This window comes from Takifugu rubripes, chromosome 1 (assembly GCF_901000725.2).
Source record: "Takifugu rubripes chromosome 1, fTakRub1.2, whole genome shotgun sequence".
Taxonomy (NCBI): domain Eukaryota; kingdom Metazoa; phylum Chordata; class Actinopteri; order Tetraodontiformes; family Tetraodontidae; genus Takifugu; species Takifugu rubripes.
This window is the reverse complement of record NC_042285.1, coordinates 5102269-5128710: the sequence shown is the minus strand read 5'-3', so window position 1 is coordinate 5128710 and position 26442 is coordinate 5102269. Positions and strand designations below refer to the sequence as shown.

General features: G+C 46.1%; 1 protein-coding gene across 3 annotated transcripts in view; it reads left to right on the top strand.

The window, feature by feature from the left end:
- LOC101066176 (adenosine kinase) overlaps positions 1-26442 on the top strand; it is an 82971-nt gene that overhangs the window by 16469 nt on the left and 40060 nt on the right. For all 3 annotated transcript variants that reach the window (XM_011620974.2, XM_011620935.2, XM_003961181.3), the window contains exons 5-6: positions 18247-18419; positions 19863-19971. In XM_011620974.2, coding sequence (XP_011619276.2) covers positions 18247-18419; positions 19863-19971 — 282 coding nt within the window. The remainder of the gene's footprint in view (positions 1-18246; positions 18420-19862; positions 19972-26442) is intronic.

The following is a 26442-nucleotide window of genomic DNA, read 5'->3' as shown; positions in this document are numbered from 1 at the left end:
TAATCACGCAACGGCCTTGCAGTTTGGCTTGTTTTGGAAGGTTCCCTGCAAAATTTGTGAAAACAGTTTGCTTATATTTCTCTCAGATTCACAGTGTTGCCCCAGTGAGAAAACGATACCGGATCCCTGCAAAGGTGACATATTACTCTCCCAGTTGATGTTAATTTGCTGTCAAATTTGCGACATAATTTAAGCTGCCAAAGGGAAGACGCGGGGAGTAGGTTGTAACTCATAACTAATGCATCGAAAAGGGTGTTGATTAACATTTAGGGCTCGGGAGACGCTCGCTCAACACGTATCATCTGGCCTCAGAGGCTGGCGGTGGAACCGAATGTGATATCTTGCGTAACGCGTCCTTGCTTCAGGCCATCACTTCCAGGCTCAGGAAGAGAGGCCGAACCGTTGGCTCGCTCGCCTTTTCGCTTTGGCTGCCGTACAGTTGCCTGAGTTCTGAGTCAAATTTAAAAAGACAGCAGTCCACATATGTGGCAGCGTTTTCATTGTCAATTTGCAGAATGATGTGTTTTCACGGGACACTTGCTTTGTTCACTGGGTTGCTGCATAAGTCAGCTCTCGTATAGACTTCCAGGGGTCCACCTCTTCTTGACCCGGGTCCAAAAACAACCGAACGAATGCAAAGGCGAGTCTACATTTTCATCTGATTACGAGTGAATGATGCCCCTGTCTCATATTTCCTCGCAGAAGGTCTGTGGCAGTAGTATTTATTTGGCGCATTCTCAGCATACTCCTCACTCCTGTGGTTGGAAGTGTTGCATAGCAACTGAGGAAAAACAGCTTTAAATATTTTGGTTGAAAAAGATTGTAAGAAAATAAAGAACAGCCTGCAATTACTGCTCATTTCTCCTGAGTTCATAAGTTTAAGGAGCCGTAGCGTTGTGCCAAGTAATAAACGAAATACCAAATTAGGCTTTGTGTTTTCTTGGAAAAAGTGAGAAATAGTATGCAAAGAATATTACCTTCTCCTGTGCCAGTTCAGTTATTCATCTGTTCAGGCATTAGGTTTATCGAATGAATTTCTGGCAGCTGTCTCACTAATTCACCCGTGTTTTGAAACAAAGCTGACTGTAGTTTTTAGAGTGCAGCGGGCTCAGTTTCCGAGCCAACCCAGCATCTGTGACAGGGTGGAAAATGTGTAGGTGAGTGCAAATTTGAAGCGATGTGCCTCAGGAAGGCGGATGGGGGGGGTGGGGGGGGGGGGGGGTTGGAGGAGGGACGGGGGGTGCGCATGTGGAGAGAGGGGAGACTGGATGACGCACAGCAGGTGACAGACAGACACTAATAGTAATGGCTCTTATCAGTGCTTCACTCGCTCTCTCTTTTCACATGGGCTCTGACATCCTCCTCCTACTCCACCCCCTCCATCTAGTCAGGGGGTGCTGGGAGCTCGCTGGGTTGTGCAGCCCGCTCGAACGGAAAGAGGCTGCCAAACACCGGTCCCCTCACATATAAATTGCATCATTAACATCGCCTAGATTATTCCAAGCTCTCCCACCGGGTTTATGGCAGCACCGGCTCAACTTAACTATTTAACTCACTGAAGACATTCTGGTTTCCTGTGTGCAGAAAGGTTTCAACAAATGAAGGGGATATATTCTTTCTTTTCCATCACTCAGGGAGGCTTATTGCTTAGATGGCTGTGCTTAATTCCATTTTCTATTTTAAATTGTCAAACGTATGTGGTGTGATGTAGGAAGATTGGTCCTGGAATGGTTTTCTCAGTATTATTTCCCAATTTTCTGCAAACACGTTAATCTAATGAGGTTCATTTTTAATGTATCACACCATTGCTTTGCATTACTGCTAATAGATTGTTATTCATTTAAATATGTTGCATTTTAGATGATTTGGTTTGATTTTTTTTTTCTGCACTCAAAACTATAAAGCCACTTGGCTTCCTACTAATAATCATGTCTTTTAATTTTAAAACACCCCATGGTTTGTCATACCTGACTGGGAAGCCTTTAAGCCCAATTGACATCTATTGGTGGATGGAGTTTCCTTTGCAGATCAGTTGGCAATTAACTCTGTAATTACTATCCGAGGTCGGGGTTAAGCTCTGAGTTAAAGGTTGAAGCAGCAAACATTTTCATATGATCCTCTTACTCTATTATCCTTTCTCCTCGCGACAAGGTTTTACCTCACGGGGAGAATACATTACATAAAGCCTCTTGGCAATTACTTCTCAATGAATATACTCATAGTGTATAGTCCATAATGATTTATCTGGAATAGCCTCTGCCCCCCCATCCAACCGCAGGGCCGGCTCTGCTTACTGCACAAGTTTCATTTTCACCTGAACAAATGGCTTCTTCCGAGGGGAAAATGTGCCAACCTTTTACTTTTACTGACTGCAAGGAAGAAAAAAAACAACCCTAAGAACAAGAGAAGGGGAGCACAACCCCCTGCAGTAAAAACAGATATTCTACCAAGGATATAAAAAAAAAAGGGGGGGTGGGGTGGGGGCTGGGGTTGGAATACTTCTTGGAGGTGTTGGGGAGAGTTTTACAGAGCTGGGGCGGTGCATAAATCTGTTGAATAAAGGGACGTTTATTTTTGTGCGTCCGTCTGTAACGGCCTCAGGAAGCAGCTCGGTCTTGATGGGACGCAAATCCGACTTAGTCGCGGGGGCTTTTGCTCGAGGTAACGGGCTCCACCTTGAGTCTTGGGAGGGCACTTTTCCTCCCGACACGTTGATACCAGTTTCTGGACGGGCCGGCGCTGGGTAAGCTAACACCCAGGCAGGGACCAGTCGAGTCAAACAATCTGCCCCGCTACAGCAACCCAGACCAGGGATGTTGATATCCAGCGAGCTCATTCAACAGGCCCCTTCACACGTTCCTAACCCAATTCCAAAGGGATCAGTGCTCGGGATCAGTTCAAGATCAGGTTATTCGAGCCCCTGAGAATTGTAAAGCGATCCCTGAGCAGCTTTTGCTTTCTCAAGAGTGATCGGAGCTGTCTGTTAAAGGCTGCAAGGGCCCGGGCTGAAGGCAACTCCTGGGGTCTGCGTTTATTTCTGTCCGGCAACAGAACGACTGTGCGTCTGGGAAAGTGTTTACACTGTGTGTACTTGTGTGCATTTTGAGGGAAAGTGTGAGAACGTGAGGCTCGATTTACACTTTGTGGGTAACCGCTATGCCAATGCCTGTTGGTAGAGAAACTCCAGTATCTTTTAGCAAAAACACAGGATACCTCAGGTTTATTATTTTCTGTCAGCAATCTGATGGTTTAAAAACAGTTGGCACAAAGCTGCCATATATGGTTACAGCTACAGTCAGTAGCCAGGATGTTAATCACCAGGAGAGAGAAGGGAGCCTTTCCGTCAGATAGCAGATTTGTCAGACACTGTTTTTTTGGGTTATTGACAGCCTTGCAAAACCCCTCACCTAAGCGTGTTTTAAACGCAACCACGTCCGAGGCTGCTTGACAAAACTGATGGATCGTCTGAGTCCGGACATGCTCGTAAATCCGCGTTCGCCGGCATGTTCTTCTCCTTTCAGCATTACCCCTTGTGCCTTCTGTCATCTGGCTGTCTTCTGTCTGCAGAGTTACAGTGCGCACCTGTCAGACACAATTTATGGCACGCAATTTGTTGCGTGCCGCGGGAATCGCGGTTTCTGGAGAAATCTATTTTCCCATTTGTTGCATATTAGGTACGGATGCTTTCGGTGACAAATTAAGCATTTGTCTCTTGCAGATAAGTCGAAGGATTACAACTTGCTTTGACGCAACAGCGACTGACTGTGCATTGTCACCAGGCATGAGATGAGGCTGTTTACCCTGAGATATTGGAGGTGTACGTGTGGTTTGTTTCCCACCGCCCTCCGGAGAAAGCAACATTAGTTGGCTTGTGATGAGCTGTCACCAGCTTTGTTTGATACAATAAAAGAAATGAATGCACAGCAATTAGATGTTTGTTCAGTCTTATTGTTGCATGACTGCGCCGCCGCCGCCCATGCTCTTAGCTAGGATTATCACCCCTGAGAGGGGGGAAGCATTACAAAATGACAGCCCCTTCATGTTGAACAAGTCAAGCTGATTCAGTGAATATTGAACAGTTTCCCACCACATGTTCTCCCGCATGCTAAGGGAGCTGCGTTAACCTTGTTTTGATTTGCATCTCCTTAGCAATTAAGATAATATGTCGTAATTAGAATTTTAATATACCGCTGTGAGATTTTTGATAATTATACAGAATTCTCCGCAGTGATTTTCTCTCGCCTGCTCGTCTTCGCGGATGAATTCATGGCTGATTAGATCACCACTCTAATCAGATTTGAGCTTGGTTGTAAGGCATCTTTCCACATGTCTCCGTCAAGCCAAGTTACTCGGCGTAGCTGTGAAACAGTTGCTGTGACAACACATATGTTCATAGTCGGTATCAGGAATTTTACTTCCAGAGAGAGGTGGATAACCACAGAACGCTTAGGTGGAACATCAATCTTCCAAATTCAGGCGCGACAAAGTTAGTCGAAAGAGTCGCCGTGTCTTAAAATCTCATCCTCCTTCACTTCGAGTGTTGCTTTGTGCTTTTCTTCGGAGCGGTCCATTTACTGGCACTTGCGAGTTTATGTGATAATTAGCCTAATGCATTAGACCCAAGATATTTAGTTAATTCAGTTGCAGTTGTGCCACAGTGCAGCAGCGTTAAATACTTAAGAAGAAAACAATTAGCATAAGTCCTTTTCAATTTAGGAACACACAGGCTACTTGGCTATAATTTTATACATTGCATGCATCAACCAAGTTCACATCTGCTGGAAGAAAATGCATTTAAACACTTACTCCTTACTCTATGCGTTTAATTGCTTATTTACACTCGCGGTGAATCATTTCCGAATGCTAATCGAGAATTCTACCATCCTTCGGCAACTGTTTTTTAGCGGTATGGTAGCATTCATCGCAGTTGGCCTCTACTACACCATATAACCTTTAGCAGACGCCAGTATAGCAGACTGACATAATAAAAGCAGCGGGTTGGCTTATTCATTGATATTGTGCTTGATATTCAACAGTAATAGTATCTTGTTATGTTCGTCAATAGCGAAAAGTGTGACTCCTTAAATAAAACAAACCCAGAGCGTTTCGTCTAATTGGTTAAGTTTTGTGAAGTCAAAATCAACATGGAGGTTTCCTCCTCCTTGCGTCAGCCATGCGGCGCTGCTCTACAATACATAAATGATATTTCATCAGTATACCTAACCTCTGCCTGTCTGATTCGAGCTGCTTGTTTTTATACAGCACGAGACGGCAGCCAATATTCCCCGTGGCCTTTTCACCACTACAGTACAAACCAGTCAATATTGGCAGGAGAATTTTTTCCTGCCCCGAGTCGCCACAGTATCAATACAAGAGTGTGATAACAAGGGCCAATGTAAATGAACAGATATCTGCAAGAAAAACTAAACCTGGGACCCCTTTGTGGTGCGAAATTGGCCACCTCAAAGGAATTAATGACGGATCCTTCCAGCATAATTGTCTAATTATGCCGGGCAGATGGGGCACTGCTTTAACTAGGACACATTGTGCTACCTCTCTAGACTCTCCACAACAAAAGGCAAACCAGTGTGACAGCCTCTTCAGCAACGAGTGGGAGGGAGAGTGAAAGAAAGAAAATGGAGAGAGACGAAGAGGGGGGGGGGGGGCTGGGTCTGTCACCGAGCCATTCCTCCACTCGATATGTTACCACAGAAACAAATGTATGGTGTAAACACTGCGCGGATCACAGCTCCTGGGAGGCGAATCACTGCAGTGTAATGAGGTTGGTTTACATGCTGCTTCTCAGCTTCCCACCCAGACTAACTCAATACTTAAGCCCTCTAATTAAAGAGAATCGGCCACTCGATAATTGATCACATCAGTTGCCTCGGCGTACGCCGTCAGCGTGAGGCTTCACACCACTGTTTATTAGAGCTGTCTGCCTGCTTTGTCTCCTGGGAAGGAAGGGGAGGGGAAGGCAGGGATGAAACAAAGGTAAACATGTAAGGGAATTAAATTTCCACTTTAAAAAGTGGCAACAGGACAATATCAGCTTCGTCTCAACGGTCCTACACCGGTAGCACTGCCATAGGAGTCATGGAAGGAGCTAATCTGTCACTTCTACTGACCTAAAAATCCTCAAGAATTCTAACAACGGCGCAGAAACGGTACCTCTATTACTCTAATGTTATAAAAAGATAATATATTAATCACCGCCATGCTAGCGCGCGCTTTGGTTTTTAGTGTTTCTCATTAACACATTTGCTCTAGCAGGCTAAGAACAAATACAACCGCAAAGGGTTTCACGGTTTGAAAAAATAGTATGCTAATCAGATTCAGATGGCAGCGTGACAGCTACGGGGACATTTAGGAAAACAAAAAAAAACCCCGAGGCATTTAAATAAGCTTTTCTTTTCTCACAGGAAAGTTTAATTGGTGCCAGTTTTTTGGTGGTTTTTTTTTTTTTTTTTTAAGGCTCCTCAATTTGTAGTTTGATTGACAGACGTCCATGCAAGGTTTATCCTTCTGGTTTGGCGAAAATAAAGAGGAGAGCCTTCATTTATTGATATAGAAGCTGCTGAAATGTAGAAAATAAAACTGCGTTCTACATACTGGATGAGGTGGTATGAAATTTAAAGTAGCATAAATAGTCGTTTTTGTCAGTGGTCCGATGAAAATCCGAAAGGGGAAAATGCTGAAGCCTCGGCGTTCACCTTCTGGTTCTCGTCTCGTGCCACCTCGCTGCTCTTTTGCCCCTGTCAGTTTAGATGGCTGTTATTGACCCGTGTTTGCTTTACCAGCGAGGTCCAGCGCCGCGCCTTCAAACAGACTGACGGGAAATGACAGAACTGGTTATTGAGCACCTGCGGGACCTCTGACTTATAGATTCAGGATCTCAGACTTATAGAGGGGGGTGAGGGGTAATTGCTGAGTTTGAAAAATTGATTTATGGAAAGTGAATGTATCATCAAGGCCGGGGGCTGAGAGCGGGAGACAAGCGGATTGATGGCGAGGAGACAGAGGAAGAATGAGAAGAAGCTATTTTTTCCTTTTTTTTTGGGTGTAATGTGTCAAGGAGTAAATACACCTGCACAGCAGACAGAGGAGGCTGTTCCAGACTCACACGAGCAGCTGTGGCGGAGTGAAGACGTATGACTGCAGTTTTTTCCCCCTTTCTTTCCGGTCCTTTTGTTTGCTTGACTTTCGCAGCGGTGCAGCATCACACAGAGCAAGTGCACTAAAGCTACTTATTAGTCTCTTAAGACTGCGTAAAATTACCCTTTTGCCGCTTTAACATTAAATATTTACACTGTTATTTTGAAGGTTATTATTACTCTGTTAGCACGGCGAGGAAGTGCGTAAAGGCGACGACAAATGGTTCATTTTAAGGCCTCGGTGACGTGCTAAATTCTTTAAGAGACTGACTCCTTGTTTCTGTTGCTCCACATCCCGTTTGTACTTATGAGCGCTACCTGAGCTCGGCCTCAGACGGATAATTGCAGCGTTGCTTGTCCTGATGTTTTTGGGTTGGTTTTTTTTTTCTTTTCTCCCCCCACAGAATGTTTGATCAGCCTGTCGTGTCTAGATTGGCAGCCACCCATCTGGCAACTCACGAAAGAGAAACATATTATTACAAAGTGGGTGTAACTTCCTTATGCCAATCACAAAGCGCTGGTTTGGCATTTCTGAATTCCTGCGGCTGCCAGCTGTTAGCGATTTCGGCGACTACCGAGCTGGGGGCCTTCCTGTCATTAACGATTAGGGTGGCGACGGTGGGGGATCACACGCACCCATGCAACGATTCTATTCAATCGCACAACTTCAAAATAAGCTCAGAGAATGATCTTGAGACAACCCAGAGCTCCGCGTTAACTTAAAATAGTGTTCATAATTAACACTTGCTAAGCTAAGGCCACGCAACCCACCAGTTCCAAAATGAACTAAGGGGGCGTTTTAATAATGAATGTTGACTGTGTTATTAAACAGTATCTCCATAAATAAATCAATAAATCATTAGACATAACAGGAATGTTCTGAGTATTACTATTAATGCGGCGGTGCTTTTGCTGCTGTCAGCAAATTTTCCAAAGTGTTAAACGAATATTATCAGTTTAGTAATATGATTAGTGCTCACTGCTCATACACAGCAGCAGGAAACATTCCTCTCTGGCCATAAGCTGTCCAGCAGCAGCGTTTCCAAGTGAAAGAAAGACAGCATGTGTTTATTCCAGAAACACACTTGTGCTTGGTATTATATTGAATTACAGCGTAGAGACCAGCAGCTTCCTAACGTGCCGCTCTGCTCAACAAATGCTGTGCTGCTCTTCGGCAGCAGCTGCTAGAACATATACTTCTTGTGTGCTTATGGATGCTTTAGGGATTTCTAGTCAATAGTCTTAAAAGTGCATAAAATTTACACCCCGAATTTTGAACTGCAAACAAGAATGCAGCTATCTGATGCACTTGTAGTATTAATTATTTAACATATTCCTGTTGCAAGATACTCCCACACTCCCTTTAACACTCCCTCGCCTTTTAATAGTCCTGATGTCACGTCTGGTTATTAATGATTGGCATTCAGTCTCATTCCTTATTACATTTCTGCATATTATTGCCATTCGGAACAGTGCTGCGGTCCAACCCAACTGTTATTTTACCATGTGTGACTTAAAATCAGTTGAGTGCGTGACACACAGAGCGTTAGCCTCCTTCCTCCGTCGCTTATTTGCAAAGGCGATGACAAGAAGCTACGTTTGTTCACTCGGCACTCTCTCGTTTATATTTCAAGGGTGCGAGACAAAAAGCACTTCCTCCCCCCGGCTGTGAGAACATCCTCTGTGCCGTGTTGTTGTAGTGGCGGGTGACCTTGGTTCTTCTCTGAAAGCCCTCTGTCGGGGCGGATTCTTCCAGACTCGCAGAGTTGACTGAAAACTCATTGAATCCCCCTCGCCAAAGCCAACAGGGCAGGAAGGTGCAGGTGCCACACCGAATTTGGTTTTCCTTTACATAAAAAGCAAAGCACGCTTCGCCCTGGACACCTCTCTCTCTCAATCGGTATCAGGTTTTTAGTTAGGCTGGAACTAAAAAGTCCGTTGACTCTGGTCAACAAATACAGGGTGAATTTTGACAGTCGGCTGTACATATTTCGGGATATGAAAACTGCCTGGATGGTGATAAGTGGCCTGTCCTGTAAATACTGTGTAGGAATGGGAGTTAGGTGAATCAGCTTTGGCCCACACTGTGTTTATACAGATTATTATGAGACTGTGATTTCAAAGAGAAAATAGACTGAATGAGATCAAATTTATTTTTTTGGCAGAAGGGGAGGGTTTGTTGGCACGTAGAACAATATCCAAATAGAAATCACATTTTTCACTCCAGTTAGACTTAACTGAAGTGCATTGTCCTCCTTTTTGGCTCCGAAACTCAACTGTCTACAAATGTGAAAGTTGCAGCCGCAGAGTTTCGCTATATTAACGTTATTGGCAGGCGCGGTGTTATATCTGGCATGAAGAATCCATTTGGAGAGAGTTTGGAAATACTGTATATGCAGAGAACATCCGTCACAGACTTGAGGTTCTTCTCTTAACCTGCGAAAACGTTAAATAGGTCAGTAATATTTCCCTTCTTTTTGTTGTAAAACGCACAGGATGCAAGGCCAAATCATTAGCATGGACGCAATCCAGAACCTTAATAGTAACCAGGCAGAGTCGAATGACATTGTTATTGCAGCCGTTCCCCGGGAAGTGAGCGGAGCTGAAAATTTTCGGTTTGATTTATTGCAGGGTTTGAATTTATGTTCCAGCCCTCAATAGGAAAGTAAGCGATCTTCAGCCGCCTTCTCGTAAGAGCGGGTCCAAACAGCATCTGGTGCCGAAACCGTCTCCGCAGCAGAGCCCCCCCTCCCCCCGCTCCTCACGGTCCCACTAAACCACCGAGAATTTACACCTGCGGAGGGATATCGTATAACTATGTTAACTGGATGGGATTCAAGTCTGGCCCTGGAGAAACGGTCAGACGGGTAGAATAAGCTGCTCTTTCTGCAACGCTAAAGCAACAGGTCATTAGCTACCAATGCTATTCTGTGCTAGTCATGTCTGCATCTTTGCCACTGTTCACCTTGGTTTATTAGCTACAAAATGGTATTTAATCGCTTGAGTGCCCGTTCCCCGTTGCAAGCATTATGCCATTGATAAAAAGAACTTTAATCTATTGCACCTAAGTGCTGTTATTTATTAGCAGTTCTTTTTCCAGGGGTATAGAGCGCAGATGAAGCAGAAATATAATACTCACTGTCACCGCGTGTGCTTTCAATCTTACAAACATTGTGACCGGCCATTATCATCTACTGGAAGTGATGATAAGAAAGCTATTCTTTATGGTTTGGTAATAACTGCCTTATTTTTCATACGGGCGCACAACATTATTTATCACTGGGAAGTGTTGCCGGGGATTAATGATGCATAACTCTGTCGGGGTTGTCTGGCATACAGCACCAGCTGAAGGAATCTGGAAGGTTATCACAGCAATAAATCCCGAGTTTTTCCGTCGCAGGGGGCTGCAGCAGCCAGTAATGACAGTTCCAGCATCCCTCCAAACACACACGCACTTAAACACATACTACCGCCTCCAAAAAAATAACAGGGCTTGTTTTAGCGGCCTAAATTCGATTGCGCAAGCACAAAGTTCAAAGCGGACAACTGCTCTCAAATTGTCAATATATTATGTTGATTGTCTCCCCCTCTCACTGGATGATTGGGTGGAGATAAGGAGGCTATTGTCTCCACCTCTAATGCTCATTCTTGGCACTCATTACAGGACTGCGGTCTGTTCCGGCTTGCATTTTGCGCCACTCTCATCCAATTCTGTTATGTCTATATCAGAATTATTAAATCACATGTACAGACTGTTACACAAGCTCAAACTTTCCCAGCCCAGCGGCCGTATTTCTTTCATCACGGTTTATGTGCTGTGTTTAATTTATTGATTCAGTCGCCCCCCCTTTAACTCGCCGCGCAGGAGGAAGCCATCCATAACTTGTCGGCGATCGGAGCGGCGAGGAAGATTCAGTCTATTAGAGCAATGATAGGGCCTTTACTGCAGCGTGCTCGCTGATTGAATGGCATCCTCCTCAAGGTCAGGTCGGAGTTAAGAGCTATTTTCTGCTTACCTGTGCAGCCGCCCGGCCACAGTGTCTGCACACAGGCTGCCTTCGCTCTCGCGAACTGAGCAAATGGAGGAGCTGATGGCTGGTGTTTCTAGCCGGTAAACACGAGGGGAGACCTCTGGGCCCACAGAAAAGGACACGAAGGCCCGAGTCATGCGATAAGTGGGAACATGCTAGGTTGCGTAAAGATATTAGGAATGTCGTTTTCTGATCTTTGCCAGAGATCTTTGCCACATTCCCCCGTTGCGTCCTTGCCAAAATAAAACGCCGGGTCGCACCTGAATCTGTTTGCAATGACTTAGCCGGCAGGTCCAGAGGTCAAACCGGGCTCGATGTCCCGTAAGACGGCAATGCAGCGCAAATGCCATTATTAGATTATCGGGCAGTGTCGCTTCAAGATGCGCATTAATCTGTTTATGCTTTGTGTACAATTTGTAGATAACGATTGAGTTTATTAGGGTTGTTATCTAACCTTGACCATTATCTTTTAAACCATACCAGAGGATTGCAGTCGTTAATAACGGTCATTAGAGCTTACGCGCTGCCCACAGCTAATGTTGGGGAGTGAATTTTCCGCACTGTCGCATTAAATTTAGACGCGGCCTGACCTGCGTTAAGCCTGGGGTACGTTTAAGAAAAGTAAAAGCTCTTCCGCGGCGCCATCCCCACCTCCCCGAGCGCGTCCGCCATGCTGCGTGAGGGGCACGGAGCAGATTCACCTGTGCAGGCCAAGCGCGGCTACACTCCGAGCAGCTGGAGCCCATGAACCACAGACAGGATTATAGGCTTTCGCTGCACTGGTCCCTCATCATCTCTCCATCTGAACCCTGTATAGCAACAACCCCCACCAGCACAAACACTGCTCTATGATCACTTAATAACCCACCCCCCCACCTTCGCCGCATGCACAGCTCATATTCCTCTGCAGCCATCATTGTCTCTGCAGATAAATAAGAGAAACCAGCAGGCGTTGGATGTGGTGTGGAGACATTTCCTATCAGAATGCTATCACTATAGGCCCTGGCTCCAATTTCTAAGTTGAGCCCCCCATGCCTGCCAGGTAAACTTGTCTGCCTCCTTGCCGCCGTGATAGGGGACTTGGTTCTGACTGACTGAAACAACATCCCACTGTTTATCGTGTAAATAATTTACCCCCCCCCTCCCCCGGGCGGCGGAAGGAAAATGAGGATTGTGTGTTTAACGTAGCCGGGAATGCAGACAACAACAACAAAAAAAATCTTTTTCTTCCTCTTTTTAGATAAACCAGGGACGGCGACACATCCCTGATTCCGATGCAGTGTGAAGATGCTGCTGTGAGATGTGGGAGGTGTGTGTGTGTGTGTGTGTGTCGGCGTGTTTGGAAGGGTTTATTCTGTGTGCTCACTGAACTCGCCCTTTGATAGCTGTCTGAAGAGCGTGCAGAGATACTGTCAGGGACATTCTTGCCATGTTTAACATCAGAACCTATGGAGGGTGTCAGTGCGTCATCCAGTTTGATGCTTATCGTGGGGGGGGGGCTGTTCTCTCGCAGCTGTCACCTCCTCGCCTACCACACCATCCGTGACACACATGTTTACACAGACACACACGCACACACGTCGGCTCCCTTCATTTGTTTTTGTGTTTGTTCGTCGAACATCACTCCCCGAGGGTAGCGCACCGGTCTCTGGTACACACAGATTCCGCTTCGTTCTTTCTTTATCACTTGCGGTGTCTTTATTCTGATTTCTTTTCATTTGTGTCTTTTGAATTTTCCTGATAACCACGTGCTGTGTTATTCACACTCAAACCCTGAAATCTACCAAACGGGGGGAAAGAAGACGTGACATTGAAACAAAAAGGGAAAGAAACGGGAAGCCAAGAAGGTGAGGGGAGATATGCTGTGACATTTTGGTTCTTTTTTTTACATTCTTTCCACTCTTTTTTTGGTCCATAAACAAGCCCAACAACTTAAGAAAAAGCACCAACCTTGTTCCAGGGTTAGCGGTCAACTGGTTTAATGCCTGGGGGGGCCCTGGAGATGATGCGCAGACCTGCCAACGGGACAAAAGCACAATCTTTAAGGGCTCAGCCCTGTATATTTGAGTGTATGGCGGGGGCTCTGCTCGGGTTGGTCACACCTCTGCAGGGTGGCTGGAGTCCAGTCGAGTCCTCTCTGGTTCTCCTGCATTATCTCTCCGGGAGCCACGGCCTGTGCCTGTGGATGGTCGGCTGTCTTTGAGGTGCCTGTCAGGAAAGAGGCTAGTGGGTGGCCTTGGGTCTTTCATGCTCTGTGGGGGCTCTTTGAGATCTTACCTGCCTGCAGCTGCGATGGTGAGGTGTTGCAGCATCCCAGCCTAACAACCAACACGCAGCTTTTCAACGCTTATACATCCTAAACTGTGCTGAAGTTGTTTTTTCTTTCAGTTCTTTATCATAAAAACATACATGTGAGAAAAGTAAACTGATGTGGACCCGGATATTTGAATCTGGGCTTCGTTCCCTTCAGGTGACACTCTGTGTCTACCTGATTTAGAGCTGACTGCAGAGAAGAGAGTGTGGTTGACTGATCTAAAAGGAAATTACTGAGGAGAGAGCTTATCCATGCCTTTGACTGATAATCGGCTCATTATCGTGTTGATCATTTACAGCTCGGCCCATCGCCTGTTCTCTATTCTTTTAGCTGTGTCACTGAAGCGCAGCACAGAGACATTTAATGGCTTGGCAGGAAGCCGGCTTTGGTGAGGCGCAGTTAAAACTACAACGCCAGCCCTGGCTAATCTCCACTTCTACATAGTACAGGTCTCCACCCCACTTATCAACTTCCCAGGGAAGAGGAAAAGAAATATGGAATAGAAAAACAGCAGCAAAAACATATGCAACCGTGATGCCAGTTGTGCCTTAGCTCCCCAAGACAGCAACTGTGCATGAAATGGAACTGATTGGACTTATTGACCAGAAGGCACCGGCCCCTAAGAGGACAGGGGGGAGAGGAGGAGAGGGGAGGCTTGTGTGTTACCTGATTGAGTGAAAAATGCACGGCTAGTTGCTTTGATGCCTGCCACTTTACAGAAAGGAGTGATTTAATGGAAGCTGCCAGAGCTCATCAATGTCATCGCTTGTGTTGACGGCCCTGTGCTCTAGCATATAAAAGCACTTGCATTGACAGGGCCTGATGGACAGATGTTTGGTAGTTGTTAAACTTAAGAGTTAACAGAAACACTGATATGATAGGAGTCGTCCATTCTGTCTCTGAAGGGCGAGCCATGATTTAAACTAGGCTGTCACAGGCCGCGCCGAAGCACGGCGCCCTCACCCTCGGCTATTTTAGGTCTCTATAAAAAGCCCTATTGAATAAGCCTATAATTAAAGTGACCATCATTAGGCATGGGCATGTTCTTTTCAAGAGGACCCTGCTGTTGAGGTGAAGAGAGGGGAATAGAGACTACTAGACTGCCATTTTCCGGATTGTTGAGCGGGAAGCACAAGTTATACAAGTATTTTGTCTCCACGTTGTAGATTACGTATGTAACCGATACTATGAGAAGAATTTGACACTTGTGTATCTACGATGTCATGCAGTGCTGTTTCCTGACTTTAAATCCCTTTTAAGTCAGAACTATGGAAACTGAGGTGTGAATGAGGAAAAAAACAGCCTGAAATGGACTCTTCATAGCTGTTGCAGCCTGTGTAGTTACATTCTTTGGGGCTGCACGCCAGACAAGGGGTTTCCTGTGGCGTAGGTTTAGGGCACAAGTATTAGATGATGGCCAACCAGCTTCCCAGTGATGTGCAAGAGGCGCCAATTTATTGTGGAGCTGCAGGATAACACATGGCTTCATCTGTCTAAAGCCCACTGTGTAATGTCTTCAGTAGATCTGAATTGCATCGGAATTGCATCATTAATAGAGCAGAAATGATTTCCAACGTCTGCAGGAGAATACATTGACCCCTGAGGGGAAGCTAGAAACAAGACAATGTTTTTACAGGAGGAATTCTAACTAGAGGTCCCATTACCACTTCATCAATATACAGCAGCTAGCGAGTGAGGAGATGCAAGAATGAGGAGCTAGGGGAAAAAGAAGTCTAAGAAGAGGGAATGTAAAAGTCTATAGTGCTAATAACAGTCTGGGAGCTCAAGTTCCAAACATTCAGCAGCCTCATCTCATCCGGGTGGTGTAATTGCCCTCCTGGAAGCTGCCACGCAAAGCGACTGCCTCCGTAGTGAAGAGTGGCAGCTGCTGGATGTTGAGGAGCAGGCCTGGGTCAGCTCTCCAAGTGGGGCTCCTTGCAACCAGGAGTTGTCATAATTAATAGCTGTCTCGGGCCCCCGAGGGTAAGTACTGGGTGGCGGAGACTATTTGGGTAAATGGAAGGCGAACAGACGCAGACGGCAGATTTATTCTACAGTTAACATAATGCATACTTATCATCACTTTGCCTTTAGCGAGCGTGCCTGTGCAGTATCTCACCCCCTGCTCTTCACAGATATATTTTTTTCTCACTTATTTGTATTCCATTTTCCTCCCATTTCTAAACACACTAAGAAATTGTTCTCTGTGTGATGTATCATGGGAACTTATTAATCTTTGGGGACCGGCGCTCTCCCTAGTTAGGCAAATATACATGAGCTGCTGTGCATGATACAAGCTCCCAGCACCTTGAGATAAATCTGTTAATTCTAGCCTCTCTTCCTCGCTCGCTCTTCCTGTGTGTGCGTGTGTGTGTGTGTGTGTCTCTCCCCAACATGACGCCCGGGGGCAAATCTCACTCTGTCTCATCTGCTGCTTAATTTCAGTGGAGCAGCCCTCAGTAATGAAGCGCCTTGATGTACATTTGCCAATTTCTGCCTCTGCCACTGTGGTATAATTGGGATGTGACTAAGCATGAATACCCAGCGCAGGGTTGGTTGACCTCTCAGCAACCCCACGAATAGCACTTTTGTCATAATGGAGGTATTATCTCACATAATCTGGGAAAGGGTTGTCTGCAGGGTGCCAGGGACGGGAATGAAGTGATATAACTCCCCTCTTCTGTGCACCACAGAAGAATCCACATACATCTACCGAAATCATTTTACTCATTTTTGCCTTTGTTATGTATTTATAACTTTGAGAAGGGAGAGTATTTTGATGCCGTGGCACTAAACAGGTTTGCCATGCGTGTGGCAGCCTTGTCTCTGTGTGGCTGCACTGTGTATTCATGCACATCTTGGTGTGTATGTTTGTCTGTTAATGACCCTGTAAAATGACAAGCTGCGCTGGCAGTGAGGGTACAGCCGACGGTCAGAGCGCGCCGGAGAGGAGGTGGAGGATGCAAGAGAGTTCAGATGGAGCTGGGGTTGCGCGGCAGTGGAGGAGGGGGTATGGTTGCGAGGTTGGTGGCTTCACTGTGATTCACCATGCTGTCATCAGACAGACGGGGACCCCTGAGTGGCCCTCTCTATTCCCACCTGAGAGGCCTGCAAATGGAGGGGCTGCGCTGTCATTATTTACAGCCCGCAGCTCCTAACCTTGGATTCGGAGCTCATCACGGAGGAGGGAAAATCAGATAGGACTTGACGTGTACCCGAGCCAGTGACCTTGATAAGTGTGAGGTGCCTGCAGCAAGGGGTTAGGGAAGAAGAGCTTGCTTCTGTCAGCCTTCGCTGTGGCTCTGTGCACGCGCGTGCACGTTTGTGTTTTCCAGCCAGGTGGGGGGATATGAGGGTACATGTCTGAGTGAGTGAACCATGACTCAAGATGACACACGGTCGGCTTAGTCATGGACCAAAATACACAACGTTACTGTTGTTTATTTTGTTGGCACGTGCAGTGAAAAATCTATTAATTCATGAAAAACTGGTACATTGAAGCAACAGGCAACTGACACTGTAAACAGGCAATATCAACTTATGGAGGAACTTATTAAATTCACTAACAAGAAGTGTTAAAAAAAAGATATGGTCTGTATGTTTGTCTGTTAATGACCCTGTAAAATGACAAGCTGCGCTGGCAGTGAGGGTACATATATATAATTTATTTATTTTCAAAAGCTAATCATGTGTACAAATTCATAGTCTCCTCCTGGCAAGTGATTCTTTTAAAGATAGAACCACTAATCGTAAACGCATCAATAATGGACTCGGGGTAATGTGAGTTATAGACCCACTGTTGCAAATCAGTCTTTATGTATCTTTCATTTTCTACGGCAGGAAGAGGAGGCATAATTATGGAAGGAGCACCTTTGAGTCAATCTTATTTCGTGCTGTTATTGTTTTCCCCCTCAGTTAAAATAAATACGAACATGCCTTTGGCCCATATTTGTTATACAGGAGTGAGAAGTGTTGTTTTAGCTGGTAAAAGCAGCAAAACCCTCACAGATCAACTACATTTGCAAATGTCAGCACTAAAAACACACCCACCTCTTGCCCAAAACGTGTTTACGCGCATAACCGAATGCATGAAAGTGCACAGTTCGGCCCCCACTGAGATGCTATTTCTTTGTGTGAAATGATTAATTTCACACATACAGGTCATCCCCAAAAGCAGCAACTTTTCATTCACAAGGGGACCCTGTCAGCAACAAAGCAGGAGCCTGCAATAGAATGAACAGCAGCAGCACGTACAGCACGTCAATAAATCTTTGGAGGTTAAACCTGAGCTCTGTAGAAATCGAACCATCCCCACCACAAAATACCCCCCTCCAAATCCCGGGCAGGTAAAAGTCACCGAGTCCATCAGGAGTAACAAGACCAAAACGTCCAGTGAGTAGAACGAGGAGTGCCCTGTGGTGGCAGGTACACTGTCTCACACACAGTCTGTGTTTGCATAAGTAGGATGGAGCCTTGAATTATGGGTTTTGTGTAAATAAAGAGAGGAGTTATTTTAGCACACAGGAAAGAGACAGTGCTTGGATAAGAATAGTGCCTCTGTGAGCGGTGGAATTGGTCTCGGGTTGTTTACGACAGCTCGCAGCCCTCGTATATCGCAAGCAGTATGTTTGCTGTGAAGCTACAGTTTGTATGCCATCTGCCTTAGCTGAACTTGACTGTTCACACAGACTTATATTTTGTAAACTGAGCTCACTGTAACTGCTGTGTTTTATTTCCCATTCCTTAGTGGATGATCCAGAAACCCCATAAGGTGGCTACCTTTTTCGGGTGCATCGGGAGCGACCACTTCGGGGAGATCCTGAAGAAGAAGGCCGAAGAAGCCCACGTCGATGCGCATTACTATGAACAGAATGTGGTGCCGACTGGGACCTGCGCTGCCTGTATCACTGGGGACAACAGGTTAGCCATCTATAAGTCACATTTGACCACACAATGACCCTTTAGTTTAGATTTCAGGTGGTTCTCTTGGTTCATTTTTACATCCTCAGGCTGGTGGTCCGCTCCTCGGGGCCGGGGATCATAACACCGCTCAGCTCTAACATCAAAAGGAAAAAAGAGCAACACCAGTGTGTTTTTTCCTGGCTCCCACTCACTCCCTGCTGCCCCAGCGGGTTGTCATCCATCTATAGGCTGACAGTAGCAATGTGTTAGGGGTGGCTGTGCTATCCGAGCTCTCACCTGTCAGCCATCTCCGCTGTAAAAAGGGTTTTTTAGCGGCTCCGGCGTCTCTCACGCCAGCATCATCATCAGCACGCCCGAGACAGCAGAGGTCAAAACCTACACACAACCTCGCGGGCGCATATATATATATCACTATCACAAGGGCTTCAGTTCATGATAGACCAGTTGTGGATCGATAACCTCCTTCTCTAAACACAGCGCACCCCTCCCCGCCGAGTCCTTCATCTGCCGTGGCAGCAGTTGTCAGTCAGTCCACGGCTGGACCTTGACTGCCCCGGGAGTGGGCCTCGCTGAACGGTCTTAGCGCGCTTGTTTGATGTGGGCTATGACACCTGAAAAGGTCAGGTGTTGTGCTCGGGGAGACGCGCTCGGTAATATTTCTTACAGGTGTTTAACAGACAGCTCAGTAGGCCACAGGAAAGGTCGCCGACAGGGCCAGACAGGACGGGCGGCGGCTTTGAAGGATTGGGAGCTAGTGTGTCACAGCCCTGAGGCTTTGATTGGTGCAAGTCATCAAAGGAAGAACAACTACCTCCCCTATCCAATCTGACAAAATGAGTTATAGTGTGTGAACAATCTGTAGGCCGAATAAACACCACAGAGGTGTGAGGAAAAGTAGTCCAGGTGACGTAACTCAGACTGCGGAGTGGTGAATTCAGGCCATAAAGACTTACTTAGCTGAATTGAATGAACTGGATGTAAACACGCGCAACCCCCTAACAGATCGGTCAGCTGTAGTAGCCTTCTGTCACAGGGTCATCTAACATTCTCCCCAGTAGACACGATGGCTGCACTCATTTTAATGGCTGCTCGTAAAGAGGCAGCGCGTGGAGTGGCTAATGAGTTGCGTTGAAATAATGCAACCTGCTTCACTTGTCTGCTCACACCGCTCAGTACTTGACTCAAGTGTCCATTTAGCAATGCATTTCTGGGGTTTTTTTTGGTCTTTTTCCCAACCTTTGAGATCAGCGGGCCGCTTTTCCAGCTGATTTTCCAATTTTCCTAGAACATACCCTTCGTGTGGTTTACAGTGATTTTATTCTTTTTTTTAAATGCATGTTTCCACATATGAAATCTGGTTTTCTTTAAAAGATGTTGCTGAAGGAAAAAATTAGGACGATGATAAGCACGGCCTGCGATTTATGGGGTCTGTCTCTGCAGGTCCCTTGTTGCTAACCTGGCGGCGGCAAACTGCTACAAGAAGGAAAAACACCTGGACTTGGACAGCAACTGGGAGCTGGCGAAGAAAGCCAGGGTCTATTATATTGCCGTAAGTGAGACCCTCTACATTCAAAACGACTGCTCCCCAAATCTATTGGCAGAAGAGGACGAAATGTTAAGAGGCTTTATTCAGGAAATGCCTCAGCGCGCCTATTGCATTGTCAATATATCCATTCATCCTTTGTCAGGCGGAATGAGCTATGTTACCTATTGAGACAATGCAGCTCCATTCTCTCCACTCCCCCCTCCCTCGTCTTTGTGTGCAAAGCTGCAGCACGGTGTGAAATTGTTCTACATGTAATGCATTCATTCATTTCTTTAAACATGAAGACAAGGCAACAGGTGCTGTTAAAGTGTGGAAATTGATTATTCATGTCCCCCGCCACCCCTCCACACACACACACACACAACTGCTCACAATATCTTGCCCTTCCAGACAAAACACACACAGACTGAGGGCGACAGATTTGTGCTTAGACATTCACACACCACTGAGGTAATGTCTTCACTGAAAGCTTCTGGACAACGATGCCCTTGCTCATGTTCCAGTCTTTGGGATTCTGCATAATTCAGGCAGATCAATATTTCCTCTCGTCTTAAGTCGAAATGATAGCCCTGAAATTTCACAGCATTCCACACGTCTAAGCAGTTCATTATCGGCATAAATCAGGATTACAGCCCGGCAGTCAACACGCTCCTTGCTTTATCGTCCTGAGTGAAATTCCCAATGTTCTCCCTGTTGCCCACAAGCCTCCTAAACACGAGGGTACTGTACTGCGGTAATGATAGAGGTTTTATAATTAGCTGCCTAGTGGCAGAAACAAACACACGCAAACAGAAATGATGTTATTGCTTGTGCCAGAAAGCAGATCAGTCAGTCTACCCTCCAGAGTTTGTGTGGTCTCATTTTTTAGCCTCTGCTTCGCATTAGCAAACATGGCACATCCTCTGCAAATTGGCAGTTGGGTTTTGCCCACATCCGACTGTCTTGCGCGCAGGAAAAAGCTTCCGTGGGATTTGAAGGAGGATAGAAAGGCCACAAATGGGTGTTTGTCAGTGCTTGGAATCTCAAATGTTATTTCTAACGTTTCTCCCGGGCCTCTTTGTCAAACCATTGGGGATCATTTGCTTTATTAGAGCCCCATTCGCACTTCTAAAGCACTTAGCCAGTTACCATTCTACAGCTATTCCCCCGTAATGCTGCGTGGCGTGTCTAGACCGGCGTTCGCCAAGGCCTCCTATCGCCATTAACCTTCTCGAGAGCATTCGGATGTATTTACCCAATCTACAGCCAGATTGTACATCTGTCTTTCCCCGTCTCTAATGGTACAAACCTCTGCTGCGCGTGTAGTCCCGGACACACTAATCTGTGAATTTCATTATAGAAAAAGCTTGCACGTGTTGCCGTGTTATTTCCCCCCCTTCACATTCGCGCCTGATCGTCAGACCATGCGTGTTGAGGACGTGATTGATGATTCCTGGCGGGGACTCTCAAGGTGCCTGCTACTACGCAGTGTGATTGGATGAAAGTGGAATTATTAGGGGGGCTCTTGCAGCCTGTCTGGTTCATCTAGCTTAAACCGCAGCGATGGCGGCAGCCGCAGCAGCAGGGCCGGTGGCAGACGCAGAGCAGAGAGGCAGCACTGCCATTTCTCACAAAGAGGGAGAATGTTGAACTCCTGCCAAATGTTTGGTGGCAGGCTGTTGCTAGGAAATCTGGGTCCTTAGGCAAATCGTCGCACAAAGACCTGCAACAAAGGCACGAGGGGGAAGAAGGAATGGCAAAATGAATTTCAGGCAGAGGATCCGTGTCTCTCTTTTTTGCTGAATGCCATCACTGTTGCATTGATGTTTACGGGCATCTCTTTCCCAGCAAATATAAACATCAGAAATGTAGGGTGATGTATTGTTTGAAGGGGAGATGAGTGACTCTAATTGGTTGGGGTGATGTGTGCGTGCTGGCCCAGTTAGCCTCTTTCTTTCCATCCCCATCCCCCTTTGGCTGCTATGGCTGCCCCCCCCTTTCTCTTCCTCCTCTTCATTTTGCTCTCTCCTTTGCCCCCTCTCTCTTTCTCCAGTCTCTCAGACACACACCCATTGCTAAACATACACAGCATGCACGCACACAATCTGCAGTCCACCATTGGCTTGTTTTTCTTACCCCAGAACGCTTTGCCCTGTAATTTGATCTCTACTGCTTGATGCATCCTCCATGATGCCACTTTGAATTAACCTATGGCTCTACAGCTCTACTTAGTCCTGGCTAATAAAACAGCCTCTCCCAACTTACGCCATTCACATCCAGGGAAAAAGCCGAAAGCAGTGAAAGAAAATGAAGTCGAGGAGAGTCGAACGAGACATTTGACTGAGGAAAGGCCTAATGACTTAGCACAGATGGTTTGAGCTCACCCAAGGATAGACGGAGGAGACGCGCGCCTCTGCCAACTGGTCTAATACTCAAAACTCGCCCAATGAGACACAAGCTGCAGAGCTGTAAGGTCAAAACCTTTTTTAACAGCTGTGGATTCTGTTACTTTATGTCTGTTTAAATGGCTGCTATATACATTAATCTGAATCTGTAATAGTAGTAAAACAGAAGCGAGCATTCAGTAAAAAAAACAGATGTCTCGGGAGATTTCCTGCGTTGATCCTTTATTTTAAAAAGTTTTTATTTATCCATCAATACTCCTCCTCCCCCCCCCCCCTTTCTTATTATTCTTGGGAGACTGACTTCATGAATTCAATTGTGGTTTATTTTTTCCTTTTTCTTCCCTAAAGGTAACCGTCTGGTCTCCGTTAGCCGCACCCAAAGAAAAGGAAGCACCTTTTTTTTTTATTGTTCAGACTTCACGGTGACTTTAAGTACTACAGCTCAGTGTTAACCGTAGCATTAATTGGTCGCATTCTTGCCGTCACTGCAGGGGAAAGCTGAGTTCAGCTTCAGTCACTGTAGCATAATATGCAAGGAAAGAGGCGAAGGGGAGGGCAAAAGCAAGAAGGAGGGGGAAAAAAAGAGCTGAATGCTGGCACCACAAGCGGCACGTCAGCCTGCCTGCACTCCAGAGTGGCACACATACACACATTGTTACCCCCCCCCCCCCCCCCCCCCACCAGCCCCTGCAATTTGCAGCCAAAAAGCCAAAGGGAGAGGTTTTCCATGTGCACAGCTAAGCAACATCTCATCAGCCAGCTGAAGGGCTGATTAGCACAGAGGTGACTGCGACTGTCTCTCTGTCCAACTCAGAGGACGGCTCTGTCCTCATGCTGACCTTGAGCTCTGTCCTGACTCTCTCTCGCTCCCCCCTCCCCCCATCCCATCACTGCTCTTTATTTCCTGTATTCCTCCCTTCCTGTCTCCATACCCCCCCCCCCCCCCCCCCCCCCCCTCCCTGTACTGCACCACTATGCACAGACCCTGTCCTTCCACATAGCCAGCGAGACATCATGAGGCAAATTGCAGGCAGTGGAAGGAAAGAGGGAGGGAGAAAAGAGAAGTGAAGGGTGGGGGGGAGAAAAAAAAGCTGGCAAGCTCCCCCTTTGTCTGCAGGCGATCAGTTACAGTCTTGGTTGCCGATGAAATTTAATCCCCACTGCATTTACATGCCAAGTTTGACTTCTGGCAAGCCTTATTAAATAGATTTGTAAATCATTTCATCTTGATTAGAATCCGTTCTCAAGGGATCAACATTTTTTTTTTCCTCCCCTCCTTTCTCCTTGCTTAGGTTTTGTTATGCGGACAGTCTGTGCCCACCGGTGTTTAAAATTTGAAAGTCATCCCTCGGCGGTGTTGCTCTTCTGCAAGAGCCAGTCCAAGCTGTGTTTTTTTTTTTTGGGTGGGGGGGGGGGGGGGACAAAGAGCCGCGGGTGCCAAGTGTCCCGTCTGTCACAGAGCGAGCCGGTGTCGCCATCGCCTCGCTAGGTTGAGCAACGGCGATGACGTCTTCTCTTTATCAGGCCGACGCTACACTCTTTAGCATGAAGCCGTGTTAGCTCACGTTGGGACCAAACAGATGGCGTTTTGTAATAACGTCATCTGAATATGAATTCATAATTGTTAAATTGCAGACTGACTGCATCAGATTTCCTTCTCCCACTGGCCTGTGCCAATTACAGGCTTTAAAATCTAGAGGCAACGAAGTGATGCGGGCGATGCATTTAGTGTTTGCTGTCACTGTATAATCCTCTTGAATGTTAACCATGCATCTGGGAGGCCTGTATTTTGTCAGAAGGCTGTGCGTCGAGGTGCACCTGCCTAATTGAGCGGTAATGAGCTGTCAGGAGCGCAGGCTCGGTGATTGGCCCTCAGCAGGGCGTCCCACGCCAGTGGGACGTATGGGCTAGCCCTGCCCCTGCTGGAGGTTCTGCCAGCTCTGCGGGCCCGCAGGCCCGAGTGGGCGGGGCGTGGCAAATGAGGGTGTAGAGGCCAAACGGTACTGGCTGCTCAGACGTCCTGCTGCTCAAACTCATTTGTGAGATTTATTTAGGTTGTTTAAAATCATCCTCAGTCCTGATTTGATTTCGCCCTCTTTGTGAGTCAAGTGGAAAATCCCACGTTGGACTCTCTGCCTAACGTCAAAGCCCATCGTGACCAGCGTCCCCACACGCCGCGTAAATGTAATTAATGACTCCACCGCAAATGTACTTTCATCGTTCCCGACATCCTGTTTTATTTATTTATTTATTTGTTTGTTTTTTATTTTCCATCATGCAGATTCGATTCATTTCTTATTCGTTTGTTTGGAACCGTGTGTGGAAATACTTAAAAGTTGGCAGGGACTGTGATTGTTTTATTTATGGGAGACTTTATTTCCAGCATCCTAATTTGAACACCAGTGAGAAGAAACGCTTTAATCCACTGTATTTTGAGTAATTGCCTCTTTGGGGGGGAGAGGGGAGGAGAGGCAGCGCACATTTTTGGACTCTGGCAGGCTTCCAGGCTGTAGTCCATATTACTCTGCCAGCGTGCAGTGACTTTCTCCTTGTACACCCACGTTACCTTGTAAAAACATTTTTTTCTTCTTCAGCAGGGAAAACATCATGTCCTTTCACCCCGGATTACTGCGTGCATCTGCTCCGCCGGTCTGTTTTCCTCTGCCTCGCCACTAAAAGGGATGAAATATTTCAGCCCTAATGATATTTCGACTTGCCATTATCACCTTGTCCCTTCTCTACCCCTGCATCAAAGCGGCCGGAGCGCGTTTCCGTTTCCGTTTCAGCAGAACAGAGCGGTAAAATGCCGATTAATATTCCAGTTTTTCCACTGGCTGGGGTGTTGTTGCCATTTGTGCAAGTTGCACAGCTTAATTGAATAGACTGAGTAATTATTTGTCAAGTAATACTGAGCTGAAAATAAATAGCCACTTTGCAGCTGTGAATTGTGCCTGATGGCCATGTGTTGATACTCTCACCAGGGAGAGTAAAAAACCTGCTCTACTGGCTAAGTATCTGATTAAGATTCACATGATGAAACCGCAGATGCTTTAGGATACCGTCTCCTGGGCAAGGAAAGTGAGTAGAGTTAAGTGTCAGATGCTCTTATGTTATCACATTGGAGCATAAAGCCTCAACTGAATAAATATTGTCAGAACATTCCTTTTCTCACAAACCATTCCCAGCACCGGGGTCAGCGTGTCAGTTTCTGAAAGAAGCTTACAAAGAAACACCACAGATGTGCATCTCTGCTCGGCAGATGCCGAACGCTGTTGTCTGAGAATTGTTTCCTTCTGCAAGGTTTCTTTTTTTTTTTCTTCTTTTTTTCCCCCCCCTTTTATGCCGTTGTAATTTGTTTATGGTCTGTAATAAGCCCGCGCATATCTTCCTTCTGCCTGTTTGGCTGAAATCCACCGTAAACTGCCAGCACATTTTCCCTCTCTCCCTTTTAAAGGAGACTAATGACTGCTGCGGTTAATGTTATATTTGGTGAGGATTTTAATAGGTCATTATTTCATTTAGAATTCTCGAGGTGTGCGTTATGTGTAAGTTATGTATAATTGTCAAAGGCAGATGAAGCCTGTGGGCTGCAGCTCACACACGCAACTTTGCATGAAAGTAAGCCACTAATAACAGTGCGTACGTTGGACATGTCCACCGTGCTGCTTGATTTATGCTAAGCTAACATTTTCTATATGTGATGAACTGTATATATATTGACTTGATTTTGTCACCCAACTCTCAACAAGATCCCAAACAAACATACATGTTGTCAAATGAATACTGATGCATTTTTTTAGTACTCATGTGGGATTACAGCAAAGTTTTTTCGGTATTTTTTTGTGTTTTAGAAGCGAGAATTGTTTGAAAGTGGGGGGGGGGTAGAAAAACCTGGAATTCAAATAAGGAAATACATGGAATATTTGCCTGTCAGAATCTTTTCAACAAACAGTTTTCAGAAAAAAATAATGTTTGCCCAGGATCCGGTAAACATGTCTGGGGTTAGCACTTGCAGTGGAAAAGTGTTTATTTTTATACACGGTCCCACTCAGACATAGGCCCGTACTCTGACCTTATCTATTGTTTCTCA